The sequence below is a fragment of the Leptosomus discolor genome, chromosome 10 (assembly GCF_034619465.1).
Source record: "Leptosomus discolor isolate bLepDis1 chromosome 10, bLepDis1.hap2, whole genome shotgun sequence".
Classification (NCBI taxonomy): Eukaryota; Metazoa; Chordata; class Aves; order Leptosomiformes; family Leptosomidae; genus Leptosomus; species Leptosomus discolor.
Window position 1 is genome coordinate 10,100,858 of NC_141400.1, and position 18,906 is coordinate 10,119,763.

At 50.2% G+C, this 18,906-nt stretch overlaps 1 protein-coding gene across 1 annotated transcript in view; it reads left to right on the forward strand.

Annotated features, from left to right (window-relative positions):
- The window catches only part of STK10 (serine/threonine kinase 10), a 49,628-nt gene extending 33,068 nt beyond the window's left edge, over window positions 1–16,560 (forward strand). Inside the window, exons 4-19 of the mRNA XM_086470923.1 lie at window positions 522–671; window positions 2,019–2,091; window positions 2,816–3,010; window positions 4,071–4,152; window positions 5,224–5,358; window positions 5,720–6,262; window positions 9,988–10,118; window positions 12,111–12,234; window positions 13,418–13,597; window positions 13,834–13,926; window positions 14,089–14,218; window positions 14,628–14,752; window positions 15,278–15,466; window positions 15,776–15,901; window positions 16,161–16,274; window positions 16,390–16,560. Coding sequence (XP_086327049.1) covers window positions 522–671; window positions 2,019–2,091; window positions 2,816–3,010; window positions 4,071–4,152; window positions 5,224–5,358; window positions 5,720–6,262; window positions 9,988–10,118; window positions 12,111–12,234; window positions 13,418–13,597; window positions 13,834–13,926; window positions 14,089–14,218; window positions 14,628–14,752; window positions 15,278–15,466; window positions 15,776–15,901; window positions 16,161–16,274; window positions 16,390–16,530 — 2,531 coding nt within the window. The 3' untranslated portion in view covers window positions 16,531–16,560. The remainder of the gene's footprint in view (window positions 1–521; window positions 672–2,018; window positions 2,092–2,815; window positions 3,011–4,070; window positions 4,153–5,223; window positions 5,359–5,719; window positions 6,263–9,987; window positions 10,119–12,110; window positions 12,235–13,417; window positions 13,598–13,833; window positions 13,927–14,088; window positions 14,219–14,627; window positions 14,753–15,277; window positions 15,467–15,775; window positions 15,902–16,160; window positions 16,275–16,389) is intronic.
- The last annotated feature ends 2,346 nt before the right edge of the window (window positions 16,561–18,906 follow it).

The following is an 18,906-nucleotide window of genomic DNA, read 5'->3' on the forward strand; positions in this document are numbered from 1 at the left end:
GGGAAGTGGTGCGTCCCTCATGGGGGGGTGGGGTGGGGGCTATGCCGCATCTCCACAGCGGGGGTAGCTCCCCGGTGGATGAGAGCACGGCTGCACATGGAGCTGTGCTGAGTTTGACCCTGCTGCCACCTGCAGCCAAGTTCAGCTCTCCTCTCTGCAGTGTCATCCCCACGCTGAGTGAGACTCAGCTTGGCTGCGGGTACACGTTTCCCAAATCGGCAGGGAACTTGCCGTTCAGACGCTTGTCGCAGGCGTGCCTGCCTCCCCCTCCTTATTCCCCTCATCTGCATCCCTGGGAGGGAGCTATAAACTAGCAGCTTCAGGCAGGCGCGCATTGCCCTGCGAGTGCTGTCTTAGGGAATTAATTACCTTAACAAGCTGATTTGCATTGGTCTCCTGCTGCTTTGACACATGGACAGTGGTTTTTAGATGGTCTGCTGGGTAGCACATGCCTTCCTGCTGCACAGGGGGAGCATCACTCGAATCCCTGTCTTGTTTAATGGTTTTCTCCCTCCCGGCAGAGCTGGACCGAGGCCTGACCGAACCTCAGATTCAAGTGATTTGCCGCCAGATGTTGGAAGCCCTCCATTACCTCCACAGTAAAAAGATCATCCACCGTGACCTGAAGGCAGGCAATGTGCTCCTCACCCAGGATGGGAACATCAAGCTTGGTGAGCTGCCCGGCACAGGAGCGTGGCAGGTGCTTGCTTGGCTGAGCTTGTTGGGAGAGTGTCCATGGATGATGGTGCTGCCTGGGACCTTTTCACGCTGTACTGATGACGGCAACATGCTGCCACGAGCTTGATCGTAGCGTTTGGCCTGTAGGCCATCAGCTGCTTGTTGGCTGGCTGCTGAGCTCAGGCAGGAGAAGTGGGGGAAAACGTTGTGTTGTTTCATGGGAGGCCAAATCTACCACCAAGCTCTGTGCTGTACTTAGCTCAGAGCCGGGCACCAAGACTCCCCAAGCCACAGCCATGGTCAGGCCATTGATGGACTTCCCTTTTGTGAATTTGTTTAATCCCTCTTTGAACTTGATTTTTAAGCTTTTTGGCCTGCTTGAGCATACTGTGCAGGGCTGGGAGCTGGAAGAATGCGTCTTATCTCCAGAGCAGGTCTGGTGGTGACAGAGCGAGTTTTGCCAAAGGGTTGTTTTGCCAGCTTACTATGGGCTTAAGTTAAATTGGCATCCAGCTACCTGCTGGGGCATAAGAAGGTAGCTGTGTCAGTAGAGACTGGTCAGAAGAGTCCAGATTTCCTCCTGGGCTCTGACGAGGGGTGCCAGCAGCTGTGGGATGTTCTTGGGATGTGTCTGTGGGTGCTAATGGAGACCAGCCAGCCTGGGAAGATAGAAATGTTCCTGTGACCATGGGTTGTGCTCCAGTGTGAAAACACTCTGCTGACTTGGGCCAAGAGTGACCCACAGTCAGGGACAACCTGAGCCCAGGGTGCAGATGGATAACAATTCCTCCAGTGGTCATCAGGGCCATCTCGGAGTGCAAACTGACTTGGAGCAAGCTCGGTACCTTCTGCAAGTCTTACCAATTTGATTTGGGTTGGGTTGGCTTCAGTAGCTCTCTACAGAAGGGACAAAATCAGGGAAAGGCATCACACAGTGGCTGCTGTGCATGGGGCTGAAGGGAAGAGAAAGAATGCAACAGCACTTTGTTTTTTCTGGTGTAAAATGAGACTTTTTGCTATGAAGTAGCAGCCCTGAAATTAATCTGCCACAGAGCTGCTTTTGTTTGTTTGTGGAAAAGATCTTCAATAAGAATTTTACCAGTGTTTCCTTTGCTCGATGTGTAGGGTTTGGGTTACAGTAGGGGTGGCTTGTTATGCCCGTGTCTTATAGTACAAAAGCGAATTTAGTTTCTGATGCTCAGTTTAGAGGAAACAGCACATTGTATCATGTTCTTGCCTTAAATGTGTGTTTGCTTTTAAACCTGCATTTCAGCCAAGTGTGCTAATTCAGAAGGGTCTTTCAGTCTTCCTATGGCATCTAATTTTACTGCTCTTTGCAGCTGACTTTGGGGTGTCTGCCAAAAACATGAAAACCTTGCAGAAGCGAGACTCCTTCATTGGGACCCCTTACTGGTGAGTGACCTGCTTGCTCAGAAATCCCGTGTTCATGAGGAGCTTCACTCTTCTGAAAATCAAGCTTGCTCAGAAATGGGGAGATGATGGCCTTTGGGCTATGTTGGACCATAGGGCCTTACCGAGCATGGGTGGGAGGATTTTGACAATGAGTCTTGGCCAGTGTCCACACGTGCAAGGGTTTCCCTTGCCTGAAGGGAGCCATGAGCAGCTTCAGTGGTGTGGGAGCATTGCCCGGTGTCACGGTGCCCTGAGCCAGCCGAGGGGCCACCGTGCTGCAGGCTTGGAGGAGTGAGGGACACATGTGTGCTCGCGTGTGTGTGTGCTCCCTGCTCCCCGCACCCCAGGGGGTGGAGTGGGCTTTGAAGAGGCTCCAAGCACATGGGAATGACTCCTCGCTCCAGAAATGCAATCTCTAAATCACCCGACTTGCTGAAGGAACTGAATCGGCGAGGATTAATTTATTGTCTGAAGCAACATCTGTGCCAGATGTCAATGGCCTAGGGGTTTCCATGGGCTGCCTTGGCTGGTCTGCGGAAGAGGGAGGGGGTTGGACCCCTTAGAAAAGATGCTGTTTCTTCTGAAACCCAGAGCTAGGAGGAAAGGCTGTTCTTTATGCAATGCTGTGGATTACTTAAAGCATTTAATTGCTGCTGCAAGGCTCACATTGTGTGGCAGTGGTGTCATCCCTCCCCATCCCTGCTCCTTGCTTTTCCCCTTGCAGGATGGCCCCGGAGGTGGTGATGTGTGAGACCATGAAGGATACTCCATATGACTACAAGGCGGACATCTGGTCCCTGGGAATCACGCTGATCGAAATGGCCCAGATTGAGCCACCCCATCATGAGCTCAACCCCATGAGAGTCCTGCTGAAGATTGCCAAGTCTGACCCCCCCACACTCAGCTGCCCTTCCAAATGGTGAGGGGGTTTGGGCAGCACAGTACGTGTTTCTCAACTTATGCAGTATTTCGAGAGGAAAAAAAAAAAAATTCTTCTCTAGCAGTATTGTTTAATTTGAGAACCCAGTGTAGGATTCTAGCTGTATTCTAGGTCCAGCTGTGTGCTAGGGGCCCAGAGAGCACTGCTGGCTGGAGGCAGGCTGCTCAGCACTGCCTGTGCCGTGACACACGCTGATGGTGTGCAGGCAGCACGGGGGGAGCTGCTGCCCACCCACAGCCCTGCTGAAGCGAGGGTGATCCCTTGGCTGTTCTCAAAACATCCGGGTTTTGTATGAAAGACAGATTTTCCTCATAAACTTGGACATGGCTAAGAGCTGCAGAATTTCTTTCATGGAGTCTGGAAAGCCTCATCTGCACTTTAAAAAATCCAATCAGTTCATTTTTAAAAATTTTTTACTACTTTTTTTTTTTTTTTAAATCATGATAAAAATCATGCATGATAGCCAGCAGCAAATTACTGGGGGAGCACTGAAGTCACAAGCATCGTTACAGCAGTTCAGGTAGCAGGCAGGGTGGGAGCGCTTCCTCTGGAGCAGCTCAGAAGCCAGAACTGGAGGGGGGCCATGCTCTGTATCTGAGCACTGCGCTTTGCAGGCTGAGGGTGCCCTCCTATGGGGTTCCTGGTCCTTCACAGCCCTCCTTTCACGCTGGCCGTGGGGCTGGGTCCTGGAGCATCCTTGTCCACAAGCAGCTCCAGCCACGGGCTCCCTTTGGAGGATGGCTGCTGGTGTCCTCTCCTATCTCTCCACTGTGGCCCTGCGGCACAGTGGCTGGTGCTCAGTCCTGCCCCTCTGCTGCCATCACAGGTAAGTCAAAATCTAGTCCCTCACCTGGCCGTGTTGCTGATTCTCTTACTAATAATCAGAATCACTGAGCATAGGGTTTCCCGTGCTGGGAGTGAAGTGGTGATTACAGCCAGTTGCAAACTGGGACACAACCTGCAAAGGGATCGAGCAGACCCCTGTAGTGTTCAAAGCCTTTCTCTTTTCTGAGCTTCTTGCCAACGACTGTGTTTTAAGGTCCCTGGAGTTCAGAGACTTCCTGAAGACAGCGCTGGACAAGAACCCGGAGACCCGGCCCAGTGCTGCCCAGCTGCTGGAGGTAGGGACCAGCAACAGCCCCAGGGCTGGGTCTGCAGCTGGTGTCTGTACCTGCTGGTGTCTGTGAGTGTCCAAACCGCCCTTGTCTGTACAGCATGAGTCTCCTTGAGGAGGAAAAAAAACCACCAAGGGTTGATGGGCCGTAGACTGGTTTCAGATGATTTTTGGCTTGTTTAGAAAGTTTTTAGTACTTTTCAGCCACTAAAATGCTCCAAAAAGGAACAGCAATGTTTTTCCCTTTGGAGAAAGGGTCCCCATGGACACCAGCTGGAATAGAAATGCTCCCATTGCCTAAAAATACCCACATGGCAGTCAGCTTGGATAGCTGGTTATCTCAGATTTAAATTCAACTCCTTTCCTCCTGTCCCCTTCCAAAATAATATCAAAAACCTGGAAGATGCTTTTCCCCACTGGCTGGAGACGCTCTCGCTCTGCAGTGCTGTCATGCTGGCTGCATGCTTCCCGTCCCGCACCGGAGTCAACAGGAGGAAGCATGCAACTGTCTCTGCAGACCCAAGGGGCTCACCAGCCTTTTGCTGAAGCTCAACACAAACACCCCACTGTGTGCACTGAGCCATTCAAGCCCAATTTCAATCAAAACTTCCCCCCTGCTCTGTTTGCTCCCAAGGATCCTGCAGACTGGCTTTTGTCGCGCTACTGGTGGCACTCTGCGGGCTTGGACCTGCACCCCAGAGCTCAATCTGTCTGTGGTGAAGGGGGACATCTCTGCAGTGAGAGCCCCCTGTTTAAATGCGGCTGGTGCTTTTGTTTGGGGGATGTTGACATAAAGCAGCTTTGCAGAGCACTGCACTTCGAGCATCCGTGTGCAGAGCTGGCACTTAACCTTGGCATTGTATTCTCTCTTGTTCTCCTTCATACATGCAGCACGTATCTGTAAATTCATCTGAGGGCTTAAGTCTGGTGACACTGGCAAGAACAGTGTCCTTAGGTCTTTGAGGTTGTTTTAAAGTGAGAAGTGGTCCTTGCCTTCACTGTCCCTGTGCACTTGCTTGGCCGCAAGCTCACAAGGTCTGTGTTTTGTCCGCCTCACGCATTGTGCTTGGCTTTTCAGCATCCCTTCGTCAGCAAGGTGACCAGCAACCGGGCCCTGCGCGAGCTAGTGGCTGAGGCCAAGGCTGAGGTGATGGAAGAGATCGAGGACAGTCGGGATGAAGTGGAAGACGATGACTCATCGGAGTCTGCCTCGGTGAGTGCTCCCAGCCCCGTGCCAGCAAGTTTGTCAGTGTGGCTGTGGTGGGGGAAAGAGCCTGGCAAATTCCCAGACTCCTTCTTAGTGCATGTTCCCAGACCCCCTTCTTAAGAATTTGCAGGTTCTGGAGCTTCCCCATTGTGCTGTTTTCTTCCAGCTAGTGTCCATAGTCCCTGGGACCACAAACCTGGAGAAAGATAGAAGTATCCCAGGGCAGATGTCCTAAAAGGGAAGATTTCCTCCAAGTAGCTCTTCAGCTGTGGGTGACTTTGCTCTGAAGCGTGGGGACTTGCAGCTCTTGCAGTTGTGTTAAAGCAGTGGTGCAAAATCCAACACTTTCCCTTCACTGTCTTTCCAGCCCCTGGGTAAGCACAAGCGGGACCCCTCTGAGGCGAGTCAGATGAGTTTTGATGGGGAGAAGCCTCCAGACTCTTCCTTGCCCAAGGCAGTGAATGGGCCTGTGGGGACTGGCAAGGACACCACAGATGGACAGTGCGATAAAGTCTCAGATGAAGGGATAAGCAGTGACAATGACAAACTGGAGAGCAACCACTCCACAAAAACCCTTGCCAGCTCTGCCACCTCGGCCACCCAGGGCCAGCCAGACATTATCTCGCAGCCTGGACGGCTGGGTAACTCAACAGAGGGGGGCAAGCAGCCTGCACCAGGCAGGAAGGAGCGGAAGAGCATCGGGGAGCGACCAGAGAGCAGCCACCTGGAGAACTTCACAGAGGAGAAGCTTGCCAACGGGAGCTTGGATCCACCAGCTCTGTTTTCCAGCCGTCAGTCCAAAGAGGGTTCAGATTCCGGCAGCACTTCAGCCTCTGAAAGCATGGACCTGACCATCTCCCTGTCTGCTGACCTGACCCTCAACAGAGAGAGTGGCTCCATCTCCCTGAAGGTGAGAGTGGTGGGCAGAGGGTGTGGAGAAGGAAGGGCAGCAAACCCCTGTTAAAAAGTGCTGAAGTTCGGGGTTTTTTTTGGTTCTTTTTAGCCAAATCCCTGAAATTCAGATCCTTTCCTTCAGAGGCTGTGCACATGCACCCTTCAGCCATAGCCCCTTAAACACCTTCCTGAGAAAGCAGCTTGCTGTGCTCTAGATTGGGTTGATCTTTGACTACAGGAGGAGAGAGTTGCCCCTAGTCTGCCCTGTGCCTAAAGGTGGGGAGCAGGTAAAGTAGGAGAGAACAGAGGCTGGATGAAGACAGAGGGTCCAGGAATCTTGCTTTAGCACAACGCTAAAGACCACCCAGGTGCTACTCCAGTGCTATTTGGTGAGATAGCTGGAAAGGCTGGCTGCGATGCTTGCGATGTGAGTGTCCAGGCTTGGAGCTCTGCAAATAAACCCAGGGCCACGAGGAGGGAGGAACCACACCTTTAGGCAAAGCCTTCAGTGGTTTGTTTTCCCTGTCTATGAGATGCCTGTCCCAGCTGGACTCGGGGTGGCACAGCACATACTGCTGGGTTAAGCTGTGCCATGGGCATGTGACAGGTCCTCAAGTGAAGGAGAAGCTCTTGGTGGAGCTGCTGCAGGTACATGTGTCCTCTGCTGTCCAAGGCCACTGAAATCTAGTGGAAGTCTGATGTTTTGTAGCTATTTTGGGTCCCTGAGAAGTGTGAGGTAACTGTGCCATTTACCTGACTTGTGCAGTTGCACACAGTCAGAGGAAGGACAAGTATGAAACCCAGAATATGATTTCCTAAACTTTATCCATTGTCCATCACTCTTCTGCTCTTTTCTAGAACACCTAGCCCCAGGAGAAAGCTTATTTGGGCTGGTGCCTCTCTCAATTTTTCCAACCTGCCATACATCTGGCCTGGTTTATGTCAGCAGTGACTTGTGTGAAGACCTCCCAGGCTTCTTGGCTTTCGCTAAAGCTTTCTGGATGCTGGGAATGCTTGTGAGCAAGAGCCAGCCAGGTCAGCATGGCTTAGAGGAAGAGGCAAAATAACTGCAATGATATTTGCTGAGCTTCAGAAGAAGAAATGTGTGTGACTTGAGGGGGGCAGAGTGATGTGTTGCACAAGATCTTTATCCAGTTGCCTGCATGAATGATAGCTTCCTGGTAGAGAAACGTGCCCAAAAAACATTCTCAGCATAATTTTCCTCCCCTCCTGTCTCCTGCTGTGAGCATGAGAGCAGGCATCCACCCCAGGAGCCTGCAATCAATGTGGATCCCTAATGAAGGAAGTGTGATGCTCTTGCATAGCAATTTACCCCTCCTCACTGCCTTTCCCATGACACCTGGTCTCCTTGAGGAGATTCCTGTCCCCAGTTAGTCCCCTAGAAGGGGAAAGGAGTTTTTTGGGTTTTACAGGGAGTGAGTGACAGAGATCATCATATTGGATCACAGTTGGAATTGCCCCAGCCAGAGGTAATGCTCAGAACAAACTAAATGGCTTCTCTCCAAGTAAGGCATTCAAGCAGAGCTGCTCTCCAGAGTGACTCTTCTGGAGGGCTCTGCAAAAGATGCTCTGCTGAAGCCTCTGCTTTGCACAAGGAACTGTGGGTGCAAGGGGAGGTACCAGGCTGTGCTGCTCCCTCTTCACCCAGGCTCCATGCCCAGCCTTAGCTTCGTGGGGGTTAAGCTCCTTGCTCTGCCTTTACTCGTGCTCCTGGTGCCGCTGGGTTTGTGCACAGGCTGCCAGGCAGGTTGCTGCAAGAGAAGGGGCAGCAAAGAGTTAAACCATTTCTGGTTGTAAACGTTAACTATTACATGGGTTTTATCACAGGCTAAACTGCGAAGTTAAGGTGACTCTCTGTTACCAGACTTTTTTTTTTTCCAGTTGCTTATAGTTTAGTCCAAAAAAAAAAAGTTTGGGTGAAAAGTATACAGGTCTTTTTTTCTTTTTTTTAGAAAGATTAGGGATAAGAAATCTACAGGTGAGTTTAGGAGGCTGCAGCTGGCAGAGAAAACAAGTCAGAAACAGACAGAAGGAGACAGATAGGGTTTTGAAAAGGTAAACCAAACTTTCTCAGATACAACTGTTTCTGGAGGGACCTCCTCCTTTTGAGTATCTACCTTGAATTTCTGAAGTCTGACCTGCATGGATACTGGGAGTTCACAGCTTGGGAGCTGGAGGAGGCACACTGGGATGTGCGCTGTGAAGTGTGCTCAGAGTGTGACACTCAAAGCCAGCGTCGCTTATGACCACAGTTTCTCAGACTCTTCTCTGGAAAGCAATTTACTTTACAGGAATATTTGAAAATACATTTATTTGTGTTCAGGAAAGGATGCTGGCCTGCTACTGAGGGATAACAGGAAAGACCAGGAGAATATTAATAATTCTGGATTTAGATCTGGGTTTGAGTAGCTCCATGAATAAGGCAGGGAGCTGCTTGTTCAACAGCGGGGAAGAGCCTGGGGACCACTTGGGGACTGGGCACCAGCCTGACTTGCAGCAGCTCGGGGTCGCTGGGCTCAGACAGTGAGTCACAGTGATAATGTGCACTGGGGCTGGCACAGACAGCTGAATGTTGGCATTTTCTCATTTGGAAAATGCAGGAGTTTTAGCCAGATGTTTTAATTCAGTTTGGGTAGTAAGAGCCTTCATGACCTAAGCTGGTCTCATGCAAACCTTTTTGCACCAATTTCTCTGTGTTGGTTAAACCACAACCGTAGAGGTACATCGTTACATAGTGGGCAAGTTGCATGCCCCCGGAGTTCCTTCAGCTCCTCCATTGCAGCAAGCTCTCCAGGGGCTTGCTTTGGGCCTTGAAGGCTCACGTGAAGCTCTTCTGCCATCCTCTATATCTGCAATGTTCATTGCTGTAAGAGCAAGAGGACTCTGGGGAGCTTTTTCTCATTCTACCTCACTGCGCTTTCCCTGTAGGGCTGCATGATTAAAGTCGTTCATATACTTTTTTTTTTTTTTTCACCAAAGAAACTGAGTCTCTGGACGCATCCCCTTAGCCAGGCTTGGGCTGCTGACCCTGCAGGGGGTTGCTGGCCTTCTGTGGCACTGCTGGGAGGAGGACATGGTGCTCCTGGCACTGGTCCCTACCTGTGCTAATGAAACGGAGCTTGGGCTGTGCTTTGTGGAGATCACCCTAAGGGGCTCAGAGCTGGTTGTGATTAGTGAAGTGTTGTAACAAGGGCCAGAGGGACATGAGCACTGAGCCTTTGGGCAGGGCTGGCTTGTTTCCCTGTGGCTCCATCCACAATTGCAGCCTGATGGGGGGGCCTTGCCTGCCTCACACCTGCAGGGAGATCTGTGGGGTGCCTGTGTGTCAGATGGCCCAGGGGCCTTAAAAGGAACCATCACAAGCTTCCTGTTGTGTGGATTCCCCAGCACTGCGATTCAGGGAGGTCCTAGTGTCCTCCGGCAGGCTTTGCTTTAGTTGGACATGGTGAGGAAGGGTCTTCAGGCGGTGGGTTGCCTCTCCTTCAGATCATGTTTCTGCAGGGTAGAAATCACACTGTACTGTGGCATGGTAGCTAGGCTGCGTGGCTTGAATGGCAGCTCCAAATCTGCTGATGATTTTTGCTCACTGTGGTTTCCTTGCTTATGTTCTTCGTTAACAATGGCCTCCAAATTGCTCTGAGGCTTCCAGCTGTAGCACCCTGTGCAACAAGCTGGGGAGCTGCTTCATGGCCTCCTCCTTTCCTCCCCTACCGAACTCAGGATTCACAGATGCACAAGAAGACACTGAAACGCACCCGCAAGTTTGTGGTGGATGGAGTAGAAGTGAGCGTCACCACGTCGAAGATCATTAGCGAGGATGAGAAGAAGGATGAAGAGATGAGATTTCTCAGGCAAGTGGATCACTGGGATGGAGGGAGGGCAGGATGCTGAGCCAGGGCAGGGTTTTCTTCTCCACAAGCAAATCCAGGAGTGACCTAAAGTCCTCTCGCTTTCTGTCTTGGTCCCACTTGGACAGGTCAACTGTCCAGTTTGGACATGACTTTTAGCCTTTCTTTGGCTGTCAGAGGGCTTGCTGTATCATGTACGCTGAGCTTTGTTTGCATGCAGGGGAATGAGGGGTGCATCTTGGGGACGAGATGCAGCAATGCTGTGATGAGGGAAGCTTGTGCTGTGGCTGGCCCTGTCCTCTGGGAATGACTGAATGTGTCTCCAGGGCTGTAGATATGCTAGCTCAACGGAAGTAAGCACAGAATTCCTCTCAAGATGGTCCTCTTCCTTTTGTTCTTGTGTCTTCTCAGACTTCATTAACAGAAAGGCCAAGGGAGTTGTAAACTCCTTGGGCATCACTTAATATTCATGGGTGTGTCCTCTCTGCTTAAGCCTTTATGATTCTGTTGCAGATCTTACAGCTTTCAAATCTCCACAACCTATTCTCAGGAAGAGAAACTGCTGTTCCTAGCTCCGTTACTATCAGTAGCAGCACTGAAATGAAAAGGCCCTTAAAAAATTTAAAATACAAATTGTTTTGCTTGATGCCCTATTCTAAGGTGCCTTGTGCTGCTCTGAGGGACTCCCTGAGATTATAATCTGTCCCAAGCACTATGTGTCCCTGAGGCAGCCTTATTCCTAGGCCCTAATATCAGATCTATGCAGAAGCTCATTAGCTACTTATTTTCGTATGAGAAGTGCGTATAACCAAATAAACCACAGGGAGCTTGTGTACTAGCGTACAGGGAATTTCCAGGCACAGCTGCTTTCTCCTGGTCCACTCAGCTATAATGACATCCCTGAAAAGAGGCTCCTTTTTAATTTTTAAGTAGTGCCTGCTCTGTCTGCGAGGTGAGGCAAGAGACAAGGAGGCTTGGGTTGGAAAGCATCAAGTCCCTGAACACCTTTTGAAGGAAGTGGTTATTCCCCTGGGACTAGCTGGCAGGGAACGATCAACTCTCCTGGCATCTTGATTTGCACTTAAGGGGCTTGTTTCTGGCTTTTTGGAACATGCCAAGGTATTGATCTGAAGGTGAGATCAGAAGAGAGTACATCATATTGCACTGGTTGATTTAATGGGGCTTGAGTTTGTTTTGAAAGAAGAAATTGTTCCAACGTGCTCTTCCCAGGAGGGCCCCCCGAGAGGGTTGTGCTCAATGTGTAGGGCTAATACACAGCAGCGGAGGTCACGGTGGGGATCCTGCGCAGGGAAACGGCTGCTGCTGTTCCTTTTGCATGGTCCATCGGTGACTTCCAGCTCGATCGGGCACAAACATGGCAAATGGGCTCAAACACAACAGCCTGAGCAGAGGCTCCCTTTTGCTGGATGTAAAGCTGGATGAGAAGAGTAATGGATAGGTCGTGGTAGATAGGTCAGAATTTGGGAAAACTGCCCTTTCTGCCACCCAGGCATGAGCAAGAAGGGATGCAGAGTGCAGGGGCCAGGCCAGAGTAGTGCCAGCTTGGCCTGAGCTGTGTTTTGAAGAACAGTATGCACTAACGCAGATGACAGAATAGGTATTTTGGGTGCTGTCGGGGGGAGCAGTGCCTGCAGAATCACCTTAGGAGCTTTGACAGGTCTTGTTTGAGAAGCTGTGAATGTTAACAGGCCTGACTTGTGAAAACTGACGGTTTTCCAGCAGTTACCATAATTAGCATCCTGCTTCCTCGGAGTGCTTTGGTCACAGAGCCTGAGAGCGCATCAGTCAGCTGGCATTTACCTCCTGCCTGTGCTCAAAGCAAGTGGCAGGGTGCTATGGGATGGCTGTGCGGCTTTCATTCTGCACTGAAGTGCTCTGGTTATTGATTCTGCCATCTCTGCTCAAGCAGATGCCTCTCTCTGAACTTGTCTGACTCTGTATTTCTCTCTCCCTGTCCATTTTAACCCTCTGCAGACGCCAGGAGCTGCGGGAGCTGCGTCTCCTCCAGAAGGAGGAGCACCGAAACCAGGCCCAGCTCAACAGCAAACACCAGCTGCAGCTGGAGCAGATGCTCAGGCGCTTTGAGCAAGAAATGACGGTACGTGGGCAGGGAAGGGGAAGCTCCTGGGTATCGGCTGGTTTGACTTCTCCTTTGCAGATGCCGTGCAAACCCTTGTGCAGGGTGATCCTCTCTGGGTTGCTTTTGGGGGCGTTAAGCATGTGTAGCCTGCAGCTTGGGAAGCACTGACTGCCATTGCCTGGCAGGCTGTAGCAGAGGAAGGGTTGTTCTAGACTTTCCCTCTTTAATGATCTTTTCTTGTATGTCTGCTCATGGACCTGTGAGAAAGAGTTTATAGTGCTGTTGTACTTCACAGAAAAAAATCTTTAAATAAGAAAGCAATGTGGCCAGTGTGTAACAGTAGGAAATCTGGCAAGTCTTTGAGTGTAAATTGAGTAAAGATAAACTGGGCTTACATACTTAGTTCCTCCGTGGGCAACTTCCATTGGACTAAAATAATTTTGTAGGGAAGTCCCTTTGAAGATTTCATGAGCCATATTATAAATACACCTTTATTAATTCACCTAGCTTGTGTGCCTGGTAACCCCTTTCCTTGCAGCAGGCTGGGAGCCATCACTCATTGGTGTTCTCTGTTGTATTTCTACAGTCTTGATGTGCCACGTCTGTGAATTCTCATCTTCGCAAGTTACTTCTTATTTGTGAGATCTATTCACTGTACAGTGCGATGTGCAAAAGCCCCAAACCCGCTTCCTTTCCCTGGGGCAGTTTGCAACCTGCTCTCACTGACACCCGAGTGCTCCACCCCTGCGGCTCACAGGGAGGCAGAGATCAGACCCAAGGGTGCTGTCAAAGCACAAGTGCCTTCAAACTTGGAAAATCTTTGTCTGCAGAGAAAGAACTGTTATGCTTGAGCTTCACTGCCTGCTAATATTTGCCCAGGGCCATGGGTCCCAGTGGATGTTGCAGACCAGGACGTAAGCAAGAGAAAGGCTTGAAGTGCATCAGCGCTAGAACAAGTTTAAAAATGCTTTGTGCTCACACTAGAAGCTGCCCTGTGTGCTTCGTGGGGTGTTATTTGGAAATTTCTCTCCTCTGTGTTTAGTAAAGAGGCTCAATCCATGAAAGGAAAAACCCCCACCCCCTTTTCTTATTCTTTTGGGGTTTTTTTATTTTTAACTTTTGGAAGGAAACAAAGCGAAGAGGAGGCTGAGGTTGACCTCTGTTCCCTTCCTGGGTTGACCTCTGTTCCCTTTCCATACAGTCAAAGAAAAAGTTCTATGACACCGAACTGGAAAACCTTGAACGGCAGCAGAAGCAGCAGATTGAGAAGATGGAACAAGATCACTCGCTGCGCCGGCGGGAGGAGGCCAAGCGCATTCGCCTGGAGCAGGAGCGGGACCATGTCAAATTCTTGGAGCAGCTGAAGCAGATGAAGAAGGAGGTAAAAATGGGGATAGGATGGAGGAAAGATGGCTTCCTGCCTCTGTTTCTTCCAGGAAATCCTCGTCGCTTCTCCATAGCAGAACTTGAGAGAGAAGCAGTTGGTATTTTAGCGGGAAGCTCTTGCTTTTCTTTGGTACATTTGGGTGTTTCCTGAAGTCCAGCTGTTTAGCAACATTAGGTGGTTGTTCTTGGCCTGAAGTTACCTGCTGATAAATCTCATTTCCTTCCCCAAAGGTCAAGAACGAGGTTGAAAAACTGCCACGGCAGCAGCGCAAAGGGAACATGAAGGCGAGGATGGATGACTTTGCCCAGAAAAAACAAACCATGGTAAGGCTGAGAGAAGATTGCCACAACTCCAGGATTGGGAAGCGTGTAGTAGACAGAAGCATCCTTCATCCTTGATGGGCTGGCAGTTTCTAAAACACCACCAGATGCTTTTCAAGTTGCAGCAGAAGGAGGGCTCATGCTGGTACTGCTGTTTTCTTCCAGGAACAGGAGTTTTTGGCCAAGCAGAAGGAGGACCTGGAACTAGCCATGAAGAATATAACTGCCCAGAACAAAAGAGAGATCTGTGACAAGGAACGCGAGTGCCTGAATAAAAAGCAGCAGCTCATGAGAGGTGGGTGGCAAAGGCTGCAAAGGAGGGAAGGAAATGCTGTAACGATGGGTTTATCCAATGCTGGCTCTTCCCACGCAACAGATGCTGTGACAGAGTTGCAAGCTGGCAGGATAGGATTTAGAAAAAACAGCCTTGCCAGATCCTGTCTAAATGTTTAACAATAATAATACTTAGCGCTTTAATCTTCAAAGTGCTTTACAAATATGAACCAATTAGGCTTCATAATGGTGAGAAACGATTCTCCAGTATGGTTTGCAACCAATTTCTCTTGGAAAACAGGAGGTGAATGATCACCTCCCACATCTGTTGCACTACTTCTGCATGTAGGGATTGCTCGTGCTTGGGATGCCTCATATGACCAAGCTGGGGTCTAGGGTGGGTTGTGTCCTGACCCTTCTCCCTTTCTTAGACCGGGAGGCGTGCATCTGGGATCTCGAAGAGCATCAGCAACAGGAGAAACACCAGCTTGTCAAGCAGCAGCTAAAGGACCAGTATTTCCTCCAGAGGCATGAGTTGCTGCGGAAGCATGAGAAGGTGAAGCGTTAGCACCTTCGTACACCGGTGCTGGTCGGGAGGGTGCCTGGATGTCCCCAAAAGGGATGTTTCCCTTCCAGGCTGTAAATGGGTAAGGGTGGGTTGGGAGTAAAGGGACTTGGTCGTTATTGGTGAAAAGGGACCAAAATTACACTCTAGTCATCCTTCTTGCTTGGGACATGTGTTCTGTGCTGCGTGCATTTAACATACAAGAAGCAGTTGTGAATTTTGGGGGCTTTTCTGGAAACATTTCACTGTCCAGTATGTGGAATAGTTGATTCCCAGAGGAGCGAGTGAAGACTGGCATGTCTCTCAGTTGATTCTGCTTCTTCCAGCCTCCTTCTCTTCTGCTTTCACAGCATGTTCAGTAGCTGCCCTCACTTCTTGTCCCCTTGGAGCTGTCTATCACCAGCCACCTCCGTGCAGCTCCCAGATCTGCTCTCCAGCTTCTTTGGTCTCCTCAGCACTTTCTTGTTTGCCTGAAGTGTCTTTCCTCCTCTGGTACATGACCTTCTACTGTTGCAGGAAAGGGAGCAAATGCAGCGATACAACCAGCGCATGTTAGAGCAGCTGAAAATTCGGCAGCAGCAGGAGAAAGCTCGGCTCCCCAAAATCCAGCGGAGTGAAGGGAAGACACGCATGGCCATGTATAAGAAGAGCCTTCACATCCACTCTAGCGGGAGTGCATCTGAGCAGCGGGAAAAGATAAAACAGGTCAGGTCTTGCAAAGGGCGCCAGGGTTGAGGCTTGGCTTGGAGTTAAAGTACTTTGCTGGCCTAATGGCAGAAGGGAAGTTGGAAAAAGGCATCTCTTCCCAAACTTCTAACTCACTGCAGGGAGTCTTTGCTTTTGTGGCATCAGGTGTAGTTTTCAGCACTGCTTCCATCATAACTAGTGTTGGGAAGCATCCTTGGGGCTTTTCTTTCTTCCCTATATGATAGTGCAAGCTGGCCAGCCTCTTACACCAACTTCAGAGATCAGAGCAATGCTGCCTACACTGGCACCTGCTTTTCTCTCTTCCAGTTTGCTCAGCAGGAAGAGAAGAGGCAAAAAGCAGAGCGGCTGCACCAGCAGCAGAAGCACGAGACGCAGATGAAGGACATGCAGGCCCAGTGTGAGAGCAACACGAATGAGCTCCAGCAGCTGCAGGTACCGGTCCCTCGGAGCTGCCTGTACACTGCTTCTGCTCCAGCACAGGGAGCGTGTCATGAGAAGTGGCTGCAGAGGGCTGTCGGTGAACTAGACCTGATGTCCCCTTGCTCTGCCTTGAGAGGTTTTTGTGGCCGTGTCTAAATGTGCCCTGGAGCTCAGAGCTCTGAGTGCCTCTGGCTGGTACAAGTCCTGTTTGACCACTGGGTTTACAGTCCCAGCTGCTTAATGGGTGTTCTGTTTCATGATCTGTGTTTAGAATGAAAAGTGTCACCTCTTGATTGAGCACGAAACCCAGAAGCTTAAGTCCCTGGATGAGAACCACAACCAGCACATGAAGGAGTGGCGAGACAAGCTGAGGCCACGAAAGAAGGTAGTACCTCCTTGGTGTGAGCAAGGTCTCCTGCTTACCTGGTAGCAGGGGACAGTGTCCCTAGCTCCAGTACAATCTCAAATACAGCTCTTGTGTGTCTTCCCTTCTGCTTAAGGCCCTGGAGGACGAGCTGAACCAAAAGAAGCGTGAGCAGGAGATGTTCTTCAAGCTGAGTGAGGAGGCAGAAGGGCAGACGCCAGCATCCCCAATGAAACATGCCAAGTTCGTCCCATTCAGCTCTACAGAGAGCTCGTAACAACCTGTAGCTGGCAGGCCACCAGCTGGTACTTGCTGTGTCCTCCTGGGCTGCAGGTGGGCAGCTTGGACTTGGAAGATCCTCTTGTCAGTCTTCTTAAAACAGCGTCCTCCTGTCCCCTCACACTGTCTGGGATAAATGTGGCCTCTTGTCCTGCACTGGGGGATGCTGACTGGAAGTTTTGGTGGTTTTTCCGGGAGCTGGCCTGCTCAGCACAGCTCCAGGCTGGGAAGACGGGCAGGACCCTTTCTGTGATTTGTACTTGCACTGCTAGCTGGATGCGTCGCCTCTCACGTGAGCCTGGTGCTCACTGGCCTTGTCAGCTCAGACTGAAGCAATAACTGCTCTGAACAGGAGAAACAAGCAATGGCTCCTGCCCTTTGTGCAGGAGTTATCAGCCTCTCTCTCCACCGTGGATGTTCCTCCTCCTGGTCTTCTGTAAGGACTAGATTGGGACAGAGCAGCTTTGGCATTGTCTTAGGCCAGCCTTGGCCTTGTGGCCACCCCCCCACACCACCCCCTTGCCTTAGATTTATTTCTATCTACTGTGACCCCTTTTTTGCTGAAGGGAGAGACAGCGATTTGGATTTTTTGCCATTGAGGATGTCAGGTTGGGTTTTTTCTTTACTCTTCCTCCCTGTACAGACTATGCAGAAAAGAGACCAGCTGGACGTCCTTCCAAAGATGCTTCTGCTTCTTCATTTGCTGTGATGGCTGGCACCACAGTCCCTCTGGCACCTAGCTAACACTATCTTATCAGAGACTGGACTATGGCATAATTAAACTGTTCAGCTGGCTGCAGGGTTTTGTCCTTGAAGTGTATTTGTATGTGCAGAGGGGGAGGTTTGTGACAGTGCTCAGTCCTGTGGTGACACAGTGAGATATTGGTCACAGTCATGTGTCTTCTGGTAAGGACACATGAGGGGGTGAAAGGTGTAATTGCTGGAGCTCTCATGATCACACATGTGCTTAAGATTTTTTTTTAAGTACTATGTCTGTGTGGGCCATGTAGGTCAGATAGCCTGGCCACTCTGCAGTCGGGGTCATGGGCTGCAAAGCATCATTTGGAAGGAATAAAGGAGTCTTGAAACAAGGAATGCAAGGGAAAAGGAGACGCAAAGATAGGTCACAGTGGCTTGTTACTCTCAGCATCACTTTCTCCAGTGATGTCTCATTTCCTTATGATAGGCCACAGTTTCTCAGATGATGCTCCTGGCTTTCAGCTTGGAGTCACGCTGCAGGCTGGTAGAGCAGCGGCGGGTCCGGCCTCTGTCCTTTCTGCTCCATGGTGGGTGATGTATCTCGTTTGGGCTGCCTTCCTCCATCTGCACAAGGCAGTGCTTGGCTGAGCTGCTGAGTAGGACCTAGAGCACAGACCTGGGTAGGGACACAGACACCTCACTGGGCAGCACCACCTTCTTTACCCAACCAAAAGGTGTAAGGTAGCACTTAAATTTTTCTCTCTCATCTCTGGACCACATTGTTAGTTTTAGGCGTGCTTCCCTAGCAAGGAAAAAATGTCCAGGTTTAAAAAAAAAGTTGTTATTTTAAAGTCTCGTATGTTCATTTAGAGACATACTGGCATTTCAGGAAAAGGCAGTATGTGATGTGCTACATTGCTAGGTACCTAGCTGAAAGAGTCAGCCCCCAGGTCTTTAACACCTCTTGATCTACCCATTTAGAGTTCGTAATAAATATTTATGAGCGTCCTGCAAACTAGCAAGACTATATTCACTTGGGCCGTTCCAAGTTTCTCCTGAATTTGCACCATTAGTGTCTCAATACACATAGCCTAGATGGACATCCAAGGGCTGGGACCCTTTGCAAGCAGCCTGCCTAGCAGCTTTCCAGTAACTAGCCTGTCCTGCTGGGAAAACTGCCTGTACCATCTCCAAAAGCATTGACTGCCTTTCAGATGTGATAGTGCCAGGTTGGGAGCTAATGCAAAATTAATGAATGCAGAGGGTTGTTCCTGAACCAGGACAATGTGCTGGTTTGAGCCTTTTAATTGTATTAGAGAGATGTTACAGCAGCCCCAGTGGTTTTGTTCCTGGTCCCATTGGGCTCAGGCTGGAGCTATTCCATGAAATTGTTGTCACAGAAATCAGTACCCAGTGACAGTCCTTCATGTGTTACTTGCAGAAGGATGTCCTGCAGCGTACCGCTCGTAACATGCCTCCTTCAGCTGAAGGGCATTGCTGCCTCTGACTGCCTTCTTCACCAGCCCAGGGAGTGTCAGCTCCCTCTGGGTATTGGAGGAAGGAGACTCTTTCTGGGGGCTTTTAAAGAGCTGATGTGTTGCCTCCCACAGTTGTCCTTTCTCCAGTTCAGCTTATTTGCAGCCTGGAGCTAGCAACATAGTTCTGCTTTTGCTAA